General features: G+C 37.0%; 1 protein-coding gene across 1 annotated transcript in view; it reads left to right on the forward strand.

The window, feature by feature from the left end:
* Nucleotides 1-14,276, forward strand: part of Gucy1a2 (guanylate cyclase 1 soluble subunit alpha 2) — a 330,592-nt gene that overhangs the window by 294,681 nt on the left and 21,635 nt on the right. The window contains exon 7 of the mRNA XM_006992012.4: nt 5,645-5,799. Within this exon, the coding sequence (XP_006992074.1) occupies nt 5,645-5,799 (155 nt within the window). The remainder of the gene's footprint in view (nt 1-5,644; nt 5,800-14,276) is intronic.

Raw genomic sequence — 14,276 nt, forward strand, 5'->3', positions numbered from 1 at the left:
TACCATGTTTCATCAAAGCTTCAGTCTGGTTAAACTATCCCTATGTTTGTTTCTGCTGTTTTTGTGATTATTTGCAGGAGTGTTTAGAGTAGGTTTTCTCAACCTTGGTATTCTAGATGACTCTTCAAAGGACCAGGAGGTTTTCCTTTGAAGGTCTATTACTATTGCTAGTAGCAGCTCCTCATTCCAGGCATAAAAAGTAAAAATGTCTTCAGATATTGCCAAATGTCCAGGGAGGGACACTAATGGCCCCAGTTGATCTTCTTTCCCACACAAACACACAATCCTAGGATATGTTGGCTGACTGGTTGTGAATGTTATTGTTTGCTTAGCCCATTCATATACAGTTAAAATCTGCCAGAATAGATCTAACTCTGCTATGTTAAATGCATCTCTTCACTTTGTTTCCCTGGTAGATGTTCTTGGCACATCTTGAATGGGGTAATCAGTGTCTTCCATAAATATAGGACACAATTCCAAGGAAACCTCTGCAAGTCCTTACAAGACAAGCAAAGGAACGAAGACTATGATGACTCAGCTTCTAAGTTCCCAGTCCTGTCTTCTTAAAACTTCCCAATACTTGCCAGATTAGATAATCCTTTTCTGTTATAGAGCAAAGACAGGTCTGTGCAGTGGTGTGTTTGTCAGAGGGGGTACATTTTATTGCTAATTTAATCTTCTAAGGAATTTATTTTTAAAAGGCAATTCTTTCCCCTTCCCAAACTCCAAGAATGCCCCTTGTTTTACCATCATCATTCTTGGATTATAATGATTCTTCTTCTGAAAACCTTTTTAAACAGCAGTGGGTCTTTTAAAAGGAAGCCAAGGTCTTCACTGAAGTTGTGTTAGGTGAAGTGTTTTTGTTCGACAGATGATACAAAATAATGGAGCTATGAAATTTACTAATATTAGATTCACTCCTTCCTTTCTCCACTTAAAACAATGTTGTAAGGACTGGGTGTCACTTGAAGTGTGGAGTACACAATGTAACAATAAAAATAGCCTTTTAGAAAGTAAGTAAAAGAGAGACAGAGACAGAGACAGAGACAGAGGGAGAAGAAGAAGAAGAAGAAGAAGAAGAAGAAGAAGAAGAAGAAGAAGAAGAAGAAGAAGAAGAAGAAGAGGAGGAGGAGGAGGAGAAGGGGAGAAAGGAAGTAGGAGGGAGAAAAGGAAGATGAGGAGGAAGAGGAGGAGACTGAATATATTGCTAAGTTTAGAAAAATGCTCTACATTTATCTTGTCTGTAGGGACATTTGCAACTCACATTTACCCCTTTAAAAACATTGAACACCTGTCATCAGAAGTAGGTGCCTATTTTTCAGATAGTTTGTTTTCTTAAAAATTAGCTCACATTTGAATCCAGCCAATGTGGAGCATAAAGGCAGAATTACCACTCTCTATATCTTACTATCTTATGAAATGAATACCCAAGACAAACTAGAGACGTGTTTTTGTAACACTGGATCCTTAGCACTGAAAAATGGTGAGGCTTGAGAACTAGAGAACAAATAAGATGGGTATTGTGCTTGTCTAGCTTCCTAACTGGAGATCCAGGGAGGGATGAATGAGGAATATATTCCTAGTATTAAAAATATGTAACTGAGCATCTGGGGAGATCAGTCAGGCTAGAGGTGACATTCAGAATACTGGAATCAAGGATTGTACAGAAAACACCAGAGATCTATCTCCCCAGTGTCTTTCACAAATATTCTGCAAAGCACTAACTAGTCCATGTGAAGAAACAACTTTTACCATGAAGGGAGAGAAGAGAGAACAACCAAAAGAATGGATAAAATTATGTTTTTTAATTTTAATACTTTAAGAATTTCATACATGAATACTGTTTTATATTATTTCCACCCTTTCTTCTTTTCCCCTCCAGCTCCCCCCATGTCTTCCTACTTCCTCTCAAATTTATTATGAGTTTAATATTATCTTAGTAGTATTATTTTATCTTAGTAGTATTATTTTAGTATTATCTTAGTATTCTTATTTTACACACAAACACACATACACATGAGGTAGATGCTTTCTGCACACTCTGTCAACATTATTATGGGGACAATGGGAAGATTTGACATTTCCCTGAGCCTGACCTATGATCATTGCCATTCCAACGGGTCTGAAGCACTGAGGTCCTTGACATGGCTGCATTCATGTCAACAAAGCACATTTACTCAGGACTTCATTCACTGCCCATGCCAGGCAGCCTTCAAAAGACTGTAAATTCCCTGTATAGGTGATATTACTTAGAATGTTATGTTATTGCCTTATCTATGAAAGAATAACTAGGCCTTCATGAAGCACTGTGCCAGGCTTTCCTATAAATCTTAAAGCAAGAATACAAAGGAACAGTGTCTAAGTCATTTAATTGCATTCCAGAACAAAGCTCAAGAATATTTGTGAGAATCCAGCACTCTACAAGGTCACCTCATGATGTCTGGCACCTAATAAAATGTATCTAAGCATAGAGAAAGCTGAATGATGGCACATCATGACAACAATCAATCCATAAAAAGTGATGGATGTAGAACTGAAGCAAATGCTGGCAGAATAGAGCATTCAAAATAGTTTAAAGCGCCGGGCGGTGGTGGCGCGCGCCTTTAATCCCAGCACTCGGGAGGCAGAGGCAGGCGGATCTCTGTGAGTTCGAGGCCAGTCTGGTCTCCATAGCGAGTTCCAGGAAAGGCGCAAAGCTACACAGAGAAACCCTGTCTCGAATAACAAAATATATATATATATATATATATATATATATATATATATATATATATATATATATATATAGTTTAAAGCATAGTACATATGCTTAAATTTTAAGTTAGCATCTGGAAGATAAAAGAAAATATCCCAAACTTAACTTTTTTTTTTTTTTTTTTTGGTTTTTCGAGACAGGGTTTCTCTGTGTAGCTTTGCGCCTTTCCTGGAACTCACTTGGTAGCCCAGGCTGGCCTCGAACTCACAGAGATCCGCCTGCCTCTGCCTCCCAAGTGCTGGGATTAAAGGCGTGCGCCACCACTGCCCGGCCCAAATTTAACTTTTAAGGAGAAAAAAATGCAGTATCTGGCATTGAGAGCACATTAGATTTAAAAAGATTTGCAAAAGGAAAGACAAGCCAATTTGAACACAGCAGTAGAAATCCAAAAATAAACAAAGAGAATGTCCTCTTAAATGAACTGGTCATCAGGGATCCTTGTAAAAACTGCAAGCATCTAAACACACATGTAAGCAGAGCCTCAAAAAAGGAAAAATGGACAGAAAACCTTAATTATGAAAAATTTCTAAATTTCATGAAAATTACATACTGGTGGTGGATTGAAGGACACAGTAAGCCCAAAGCATTTTTTAAAAAAAAAAAAGCACCAAAGGAAGTCACAACTAAATTATTTAAAGTTATTGAAGGAAAAGTACATAAAAGTAGCCAGAAGAAAACATATATATATATGTTATGCTCAGAACAATTAACTTAAATGGTAACTGCATAGAGATTCTTCATAAAGCTGCAAAGTGCTTTCAACTTTTGTATTATCTTCCTACATCCTATGAGTTGAATATTGAGGATGCTCCTAATTGTGCCAAAACATGGAGGAGAAGCACAAAGAAATGGCCTGGTCCTTAGTTAAAGAAGAGCTAACTTCACAATCTACACCTCACTTGGAAAATGATATAGAAAGACAAATAAAAAGTGAATTTTATTACATTTTCATTTATTGATTTGAGAAGGATGCCATGATGTGTTTGGAAGTTGGAATACTATTTTCAAAGGTTATGTCTTTCCTACCTTGAGACAAAATTAATACAAGCCATTCTATCAGAAAGATAGACTTTTACAGTCTTTTATTTTTTCAATAATTTCAAATGCTAGCCTATCGTATTCATGCTTCTGGCACATATACATGCATGGAACCCTTTTTGAGAGGTTTGTTCCATTTATCTATTTCATTCTTGAATGACACCCATTCACCAATTAGGTATGCTTATTCGCAACTTCATATCTGGTGGGACAAATACTCTGATATTTTCATTTTTCAATAAAGTATCTTGATTCTTTGTACCATATTGAATTTCCAAATAAAGTTAAATTAGTTTATTTGTTTGGTTGGTTGGTGGTTTGATTTTTTTTTTTTTTTTTTTGGTTTTTCAAGACAGGGTTTCTCTGTGTAGTTTTGCGCCTTTCCTGGAATTCGCTCTGTAATGTGGATGGTATTATTGGGAACTACAACTAGGGCATATTTGTTTCAGTCTGTCGGTCTTATCATGAGTTAATAAGTTCAGAAATCTTCAGTTCCATGACATTCTCTCTCTCTCTCTCTCTCTCTCTCTCTCTCTCTCTCTCTCTCTTCCTCCCTCCTTCCCTCCCTCCCTCTGCCTCTCTCCTAACCTTCTATTTTGTCTCCTAGCTTCAGTTGTTTGGTTTTATACCATACTGATAGAACTTTATTGCTTTCTTCATGTTGCACTGTGTAGCAATTCTATATTGAAGGTTTCTTCAAGTCTTGAACCACATTAATCTTTATCAGGTACAGTGGCTAATTTATTCATCATTGCAATAAAACCTTTGGCTCAGTCAAGGGTTGGTTGAATTATTTGTAATGCCATATTAATGTAGTGGAGAGTCAGGCAATTTATTCCACATTCATGACTTACTTGTAGATAGTTTCCATTGCTTTAGGTATTTTTTCTGTATATTACTGAGCATTCAGCAGTAAGAAAATAGGTACATTTTACCTACATCAAGGTAAAATTCAATATTTAAAACAGATATAAACATTTCATTCACAAGTGCAATTAATTCCATGAGGTGGAACAATAGGTCTTCATGTGGAAATAATTTGATGGAGGATACAAAGAATAATATATTTTTAACTTATTAGATATTATATGAAAATGGAACAGGATTAAACATAAAACAAACATATTTATGTAGCAAGTTAACTATAAATCCTGACCTAGACAGATGACTCACCAGTTAAGAGAATACTGCTCTTTCCAAGGACCAGAGTTTCCCTGTACTCAAACTGCCTCTAAATCCAGCTCCAGGAATTCAGCATACTCTCTGGCCTTTGTGGGTACCTGCATTCGTGTGAATGTACACACACACACACACACACACACACACACACACACACACACACACACAAATACACATAGTTAAAAATAAATATTTTTAAAAGGCTGCATATCTTGTTCTTATAATTAATCTATTCTTTTATTTATTCTACAGTATTCATGTTCATTGAACACTGTAACAAACCAGATATTAGGCTCAGAATGATGACCTAGTCTCAGTTTCATTCTTTGAGATTATTCTGGTCTAATTGTTTAATATTTTGTAACATGTCTATTTAAAAGAGTTTCATGCCAGGACTGGAGAGATGACTCAGCACTTAAGACTGCTGTTCCTGCAGAGGACAGGTTCTATACCCATCACCCATATGGTGACTCACAACTATCTTTAACTTGCAGCTCCAGAGGATCTCACACTCTCTTCTGGCCTCCAAGATCTTTAAGACATCCATGTGGTCCACATACATATATGTAGGCAAAACAACCATGAACATAAAGTAAAATTTAAAAAAAACTTTAAAAAGACAATGGCATGTCAAATAGAAACAATTGTTTATTCTACATTTCTTTTTTGCAGATGCGCATAGGCATTCACTCGGGCTCTGTGCTAGCTGGTGTGGTTGGCGTGAGAATGCCACGATATTGTCTTTTTGGAAATAATGTCACTCTGGCAAGCAAATTTGAATCAGGAAGTCATCCTCGGCGTATTAACGTCAGCCCAACTACTTACCAGTAAGTATTCTCTAATTTCTCCCTCTTATCATTTTCATTGACTTGATATGATACTCTGTCATCTGTGAGTCCCTTTTTCTTTTGTTGGTTCTGTCACTTTTCAAGAAATTATGAGTAGTTCCGCCCAGTTTGAAATATAGTAATTATAACAAACTTTTGTTTACACCCTAATAAAGTGGGTAGGAAATATGTGTTGACTGAGAGATAAGTAGGTTTATCATTTTCCACAGTCTTGGTCCTGTTGTGATATAACTGCTTAAAACATAGAAGATGTTAAGAGTCTTCAGTCTACATTGCATTGTAAATCCTAATGTTTTTAAAACGCTTCTTATCGTTTGCAAAGGGGGGGGCGTTTAGTTCATTTGTTTTAATCATTGAATTAGAAATATAAGAAACACGAAATTAAATACACATAATAAAACCTGAACTTTATTTATTTTTAGGTCCTTTTTGGACAGTGCTACACAATTTTTTTTCTCCTTAACCCATCCTTATTTTATTCTTGGTTGGTGTCACCTTCCATAGTAGATATTAAATTCCATATTGGCAGAGGCCATTTTGGGTTTGGATCATCATTATCTACCCAGAATTTTGATTAAAAATGTTTAGCACATACTAAACACTCCACCAACATTAATTGAATGGGCTGATAAATGTTTGATAGGATGTACTGCTTCAGAATCAGTTATAAAGACCAGTTTGAAAATCTCCCACCTTGCCTGAGACTTTGGTGTTATGCTAAGCATTATCACACAAGATTCTTAATTATACTATATTTCTGATGACTTAGAAATCCTGTGAAAAACTCTTAAGTAATAAGAAATAAATGAGAGAGGGAATTGAAATTATAAATATAAGTGAAAAGAGAGTTGGGATTGGAGACATATGCTCAGTTAAGGTGAAGAGTTTCATATATGCTCAGTTAAGATGGAGAGTTTCATATAATTGCTTTAAAGACACACCTCTTACTCATCAAAGTAGTTCAGATTTAGCATATCTGATTGACCTCTCCTGACCAGCCTCCTACCTGTAGAACTTAGATTTGCATTCTCATTTTCTTTGACATTGGTAAGTCCTTGTGTTGCATGAATGCTCAAGATCATTTCCTCTGTACCTACAGCATTTCATTGCTAGTTTTATGTGCTGACAAAAGAATTGTTGAGTCTTAAATTTGTCCTTGTTTCATGATCTCATTTTTATCAAATAGTGATATTTACACTCATCTTTGTTCCTCATCATTTAAAGACAGTGCACATATTACAAACATTTGTCTTAACATCTGGGAAACCCAAATAGTTGCTTAAATCAATGATGGCTTCATTAAACCTTCAATTATCATAAATAATTAACTGATTATCTTGAGTAGAGTAGGTCTCTTTGGCTGAGGATCTCCAAGTGATGAGAATGTGGCTGGCTTCTTTCTACTTTTCTGATCTCTTGGTTTTCACCCCAATATCTGGCTCCATGTTTTTTTATTAATAAGACTGTTTAGCACTTAGTCTTTTTTTTTTTTTTTTTCCCGAGACAGGGTTTCTCTGTGTAACTTTGTGCCTTTCCTGGAACTCGCTTTGGAGACCAGGTTGGCCTCGAACTCACAGAGATCCGCCTGCCTCTGCCTCCCGAGTGCTGGGATTAAAGGCATGCGCCACCATCGCCCGGCTTTAGCACTTAGTCTTACAAAGAAACAAACGAAAAGATGGCTGTATACAACAGAGTTAATTGTTTCCACTATGGAAACTGAAATTGTAGAAACTCTTCAATTACTTTAATATTAAATTTTCCTTAATTTTAAAACATTCTTGTATATTTGCCTTTTTAAAAATTTTAAAACCCATGCCTATTTGCCTTTCTGTTCTGCCATCTCATTTCCTGTCTCTGCCCAGCTATATCACTTCCTCTTCCTTCCCAGCTCTATCATTTCCTGTCTGTCTCCAGACCTTTATGGTTAGTGCTGGGATTAAAGGTATGTACCACCATGCCTGACTCTGTTCCCATTAGGACCTTGAACTCAAGTGATAGGATTAAAGGTGTGTGCTACCCTTGCCTGACCTCTCTGTTTACTATAGTGGCTGACTTTTTCCTCTGATTCTCAGATAAACTTTATTAGGGTACACAGACAAAACATCAGCACATTTCTTTCTTTCTTCTTTTCACATGCTGGGATCCAAACCTAGTCCCTCATACTTGTGTGAAAAACACTGCCTACTGAGCCAATTTCTTGGCTCCTATATGCCTTAGCAATGTAAGTGAGAACGCAGGTAAGGAAACATGATTAGGGTTGAGGAATTGGGGGGGGGGGCGAGTTTCCCAGTGATCTTGGCTGATATTGTTTGGAGATTCCTTAAGCATTTTCTGTGTATAAGCACAAGTTTGTTTTCCTGGTCCTTTTTTTATATAACCTCATCATCATTTTCAAAAAGCCTAAGGATTCAGAAAATATTAAAAACCAAGTACTGATAGATTAAATAAAATAATGACAAAATAAAAGAATATGAAGCTGACATTACTGTCTTAATCATTTATAAACTTGAATAACTCACAAAACCAAATGATTTTGTATAAAGTAAGGACATGACCACTGAAAGGTATGATTGAAAGCAAAGTTTTTAATACAGCCAGGTGCATCTGGAAGAGTCCAGAGCAGGGAGGGAAAGTGGTACACTAAACAAGACTAGCAGACTGAACTGGGCTATAAGAGAAAAGAGTGTGTTGGGGTGTGACTAGGAGAGAAGAAACAAGAGAGAGAAAGGCAAGAGAGAGAGGTGTGAGGAGGTCAAGACAGGGGACCAGGAGAGAGCCAAGAAAGCACATGAATGAAATGGCAGGTTATTTAGGAATGAAAAGCTGGAGAAGTGTAGGGCATTTACCCACCACCCCCACAGTTCCCCCAGAGTTTTCTTGAGTGTGAGCAGCAGGAAATATTAGATAGAAGGATTTACTGCAGAGAATCTTGCAGAGATAAACAGATAGAAAATAAAGGATAGCCTCGAGAGGGCTTGGAACCTATTCCAACGGGCCCTGACTGTCTCTGCTCCAGAGTTTTTATTGAGACGCCAAGGGGTGGAGCAAAAGACATCCTCCCCCAGCACAGCCAAGTGCAGACCATCTCAGACACCTGCACTCAGGCCCGTGGTCCTGATCATCCTCTATTTGGACCTGCTGGGTAAAGCCACGAGGAACCCCAGAATGGGCTTCCACAGGTCCTCCCTTCTTAATATATAAAAAAGTAACTATTAATGGCTAACAGCAATCTCCATAGCTGTTACACCTCCCAGTATGGGAGTAGAGGATGATATAGATGACATTTCTCTTTTGAATTAGGTCCAAGGTGACTACAGCAGTCTTAGCTGCCTCAAGCCCTTTCTAAATCAAAAACTCTTTTTTTTTTTTTTTTTTTTTTTTTTTTTTTTTTTGGTTTTTCGAGATAGGGTTTCTCTGTGTAGCTTTGCGCCTTTCCTGGAGCTCACTTGGTAGCCCAGGCTGGCCTCGAACTCACAGAGATCCGCCTGGCTCTGCCTCCCGAGTGCTGGGATTAAAGGCGTGTGCCACCAACGCCCGGCTAAATCAAAAACTCTTAAGGTCTTAAGGCGACTACAAACTTAAAGAATCCCTTAGCTTTATCATTACCATTAACAGGTTAACATAAATATCGCTATACATAGTCACAATTCTCTCAATCTTACAACTCAAAGCAAACTCTTAACAGAACCATTTGAATTAGCATATATGATGCTCTATATAGTTAACAATTTTCTCTGTCTTACAACTTTAACTCAATCATTTGAATTTTCTTGTTAACATAGGAAAAACTTTGATATATTCATATCAAACTTAAATATTTCCTTAACTCCACAAAACCAGGGTACATTAATATCAATAGGTTTCTGCAAACATAATTCAATCTCATAACTCCTCCTTTTCTTTATAATTTTTTAAACAAAATCTCAAACCTAGTTAGAGGAACCCAAACTTATATTTAAACGGTTCTGTTTGTAACACAAAACCAGTTCTGGATGTAATTCCATTTTTACATAAACAGTTCCACAAAACAATTGCATTCTCAACACAGAACAATACATGAATCACCAACATATATGCATACACAAAACTGCATCTTGAGTCAAGGTAGAAACAATAAATTTCTTCATTTAAACAGTTCCATTTTTAACCTAATTCCAGAAAACAGTTCCTAGGTCATTACTATAAGTAAGCTCAAAATTGTCCCATTGCAATGAAATCTCAATTGTTCATTTCATTTCTTAAGTCCCAAAATTCAAATGATAAATTCTGGTACTAGCCTTCCAAATATGAAGAAATTCATAACCAAAATCTTTGTAGTTTTATCTCATTTTAAGTTCAAAAAGTTCAAACAAGAAATAAATCTGGTATCAGGCTTTCACTTCAAAATATGAAGAACATTTTACAACCAAAACTTTTTGCAGTTAACAATTTTAGTTAAAACAAGCATATCTGCAACTTTCATTTTCAAGCTGGAGACCTTTCTAGGTACATTAATATTTTAAACCACACCGTTTTTTGTGTTAGCTCAGGTTTTTCTGTGTTGCGTTGATTTTTCACGTAAAAACTTTGCACAGCTATTAGGGTAAATAATGCATTTTACCAATGGAGCCCCAAAACGCGAAGCACCTAGTTCCGTATCCTTTCAATTTTTCATTGAAACTGACACTTAAACCATTAGATGATTTTCCTCCTTATTCTTTTAAAAGCTGTATTTTAAGTTTACCATGAGCCTAAAAAGTGTTTCAGGGCAATGCCACCATCTTTAGCAGAAAAACTACCTTTCGCAGAATGCATTTCCCTTATATCATTCCATGATAATATTGGTCCCTTATATTAGTCCCTTATATCATTTCCCATATTTCTTTTTGGGTCTGAGAGTCAACTGGTTCTCTTTTACTAGACTTGCCTCGGAGGTTTGAACAAAGTCTCTTGCCTTTCCAATCAGAGATTTGAACAAGCATTTTACATTTTCAGCTATGGCACATTGGGAGATTCCTATTCTCTCCTCAGCTGGCTTCAACAGGTGTCTCTCCTTCATTTGACACTGGTCCCGGATCAGAACTGCACCTGCCTCATTAGCCGGCATTGAGCCTGGCATTTCTGATAGCAACATTCCTTGGGGCTTTTGTTTGTTTTAGTCAGTCAGTGAAAAAAACAAGATCATGTACAACAGCTTTTCCATAGCTCTTTCAGAGAGATTTTCTCCCACTGATCTTATTCTCATTTTGCTTGTTCCTTCCCCCCAGATGCAGAGCTTCAGGTATCTGTCTGCGGCTCTGTACCTCTGCTAGCTGCATTTGGAGGTAGGAGCTCTTTTTTTCCTCCCCCTGAATCTGCCTCAAACTCTAGCAGCTTTGTCAGGTCATGAATTTTCTGGGGAAGAATCTGTCCCCTCTGTTTCTTCAGAGTCTTTCTCCCTGACAGTATCCAGTTTGGTCTCAGTTTATCTCCTCTACCCCAGAAACAGTTTCTGACCCTACAGTGGTGGCTTCCCCTGCTACTGAAGGTAGGGCCTTTTTGTCCGTTTGTTTTTGGGGTCTGGTTTCCATACAGACTGAAAATCTTACAAGAGAGGTTTTTGCCATTTCTAAGCTCCCATTAGGACAGGTGTTTTTCCCTCAGGCCTTTCACCTGACCCAGTCCCCCAGTGGGTTGCATTTGCTTGTCTGGGTGCTCAAGGACAGAGCTTATGCCAGAGGCAATCACCCATTAGGGCTACACTCCCTCATCTCAGGTAGTCAGTTGAAACAAAGCTTTTCTCAAAGAGATGCTTTCTCCCTACAGAAAAGAAAGCTTTACTCCTGGATAGTTCTGTTCTGCCCTGGCTGGGCTCTTTCTCCAGACAGCGTTCTGACTCGGCAGCACAACTGCTTCAGACACAGTTCAGCTTTCTCTAATAGGAAAGCTTTTTCTCAAATTTCTTTTTGCAGCTGTGGACCTATCAACCCGGGCCTTGTAGGAAAGAAGACAACTGTGCTGTTCCCACGAGCTTTATCTTTGTTCATTAGCAATCTTCCCCTGGATCCTGCACCTTCCTGCCTCAGCTCTGTGCTCCAGGAAGTTTACAACTGCAGAAACCCTTGTATCACTGAGTGACTCTGGCCAGTCGCCTCTGGGTTTTTGGCCAGAAGCAAGAATACAATGCTAACAGTTGGCATTGCTTCAGGGGATCTTTGCATTAGGATGATTAGGAGCACCTTTTCATTCTGAAACACTCAGAAACAAAACCCTTGATGCCTCAGCTTGGCTGTAACTGAAAAGCTTGGTTTTTCTGCTTTTCTCAAAGTTTCCTGCCCTTTGGGGCTCTCTATAGCTCTTCACCCTTACTCTCCCCAAGCGTTTCCCTCAGGGTACTCTGACCCACTGTCTTTTACTAGCTTGAAAAGACAGAGCTTAGAAGAGGTTTTTAGAAACTTGTTCCTGCCTCCTGCATTGCAGGGAGGATTGTTAAAGCTTGAAAGAACTTAGAGAGGTTTTGCTGTCTTAAGTTTGTTGTTTTCCCTTAGAGGGGCCAGCATCCGCTTTGGTATGCTAATAGGCACCACAGCCATTTGTCCTGATTTCTTTTAGACTTGACAGATTTAATCTGTTTTCTGCATCACAACGATGTATAGGTCTTTTTTTTTTTTTTAACAAAATACTGAAACAAACAAAAATAGCAATCATTAGAAAGACACTTGAATCTTAATAGTTTACTCTTTGCTTAATAATATACAATATTAATTTATTAGTTTGGGTGACTGATCTATACTTGCAAGGGGAACAGTAAAAAGTATAGGAGAATATACAATCTTGCCAACTCCTCTATAAATCTAAAATTTTAAATTAAATGTATACTTAAGAGATTGAATATTTTTATATTAGATAACATTGTGTAATACCAGAAACACATAGAAGTTTTTTGAACTTGGAAATATAAAATTATCAAGTGATGTCATACAGGCAGTAGGTAGAGATTACTATAGGTGACAATCTACTAGAGGAGGGGCTTCTACTTGTTCCAGACCTAATGTCATGAGCTGGCATCATGGCAGAGAGAATAAAACGAAAGTGAACAGGTTGACTGACAGGGCTGTGTTACATGTTCAACACTAGAATTGGGGCTGGAAAACTGTGTCTATTGACTATATCCATAGTAATATGTTAGAAATAATTTTCCCTTTTAAACTTCTTACTTTAAGTATTAGTATGAAATCAAGCATCTGTGTCCTTTCATATTTCTAATATTCTCTCATTTCTGCAAACTATCTCTTAAAATAAGTGACAAAATTTTCTATAACACTATACTGGATTATTTATATTATATAATATTAAGTATATCTTCCCAAAAGTAGTCTAGCTACAACTCATATTATATGAATGTATATTTCAGTGTTTAATAAAATATATAGCATTTTTTTGAGAACTCATCATTAGTTTCTAAAAATTGAAGCCAGTTTAAATTGTACATTTTCTCTTGATGACTATGAGGGGTCATGGTTATGTATTATATAATGCTTTATGCACTGACAAGTCCATTTGCTTTAACTCATTGTTTCTGGTTAAACTTAGAGACTGGTGCATTGTCACCCATTATAAGAGGAGTCACTCTGAAGTCAGTGTTAATGATGTTTGACAAAGCTATTTTTCTTAGAAACTTCAAGAACTCATCACATCAGCATTTGGAAACTCATTACAATTGCCAACATGTTTGAGCCTATTGCTCTATGCAGCACCTTTTAGTTTAATTAGTAAGTTCTCAAGGTTCACTAATGTTAAAACTACAAGTAAGCTATGAAATGAATTATCATGAAATCTCTCTCTCTCTGTCTCTCTCTCTGTCTCTCTCTCTCTCTCTCTCTCTCTCTCTCTCTCTCACACACACACACACACACACACATACACACACACACGCACAATCACATACTCTTTCTCTCTCCCTCTCTTTTAATTGAGAGCAATGAGTAACTTAATGAGCACACTTAATTGATTTGCTACTTTCTCACCTGTGTGGGACTAGAAGACACTAGAAAGCATGAGATTTTCAGAGCTTATGTAAATATCTTCTCATATCTGATTTTTGCCTTTTTTACTATAGACTCTTTCTCTCAATTTATTATATCTAAGGAACACGTTAGAAGAATTTGCAGGAGACATTTTTCAAAAGAGTAAATGAAAGAAGTAGATTTAACTCTTTAAGTGTACTATGCCTTCAAGGCTTTTTTTACTTTCTTTTTTTCATGGTTCTGTATAAGTTTTTTTTTTTAATTTGGTTTTATTTTTTGTTTGTTCTTTGTTTTTTAATCTAGGCTCTTTTGGGGTTGATTAGGGAATGTGGAAGATTATTTATTTAAGTCAACTTTGACCCAGAATTGAAAAATAACAAAATGAGTGGGGGTTTGTTTTAAAAACTAAAAGTTTGTGTTTTCTTAATTTCATCCATTCCCTTGTCCTTTATACAGACAGCCTGGTATGAT

Source organism: Peromyscus maniculatus, chromosome 7 (genome assembly GCF_049852395.1).
Source record: "Peromyscus maniculatus bairdii isolate BWxNUB_F1_BW_parent chromosome 7, HU_Pman_BW_mat_3.1, whole genome shotgun sequence".
NCBI classification, from domain to species: Eukaryota; Metazoa; Chordata; class Mammalia; order Rodentia; family Cricetidae; genus Peromyscus; species Peromyscus maniculatus.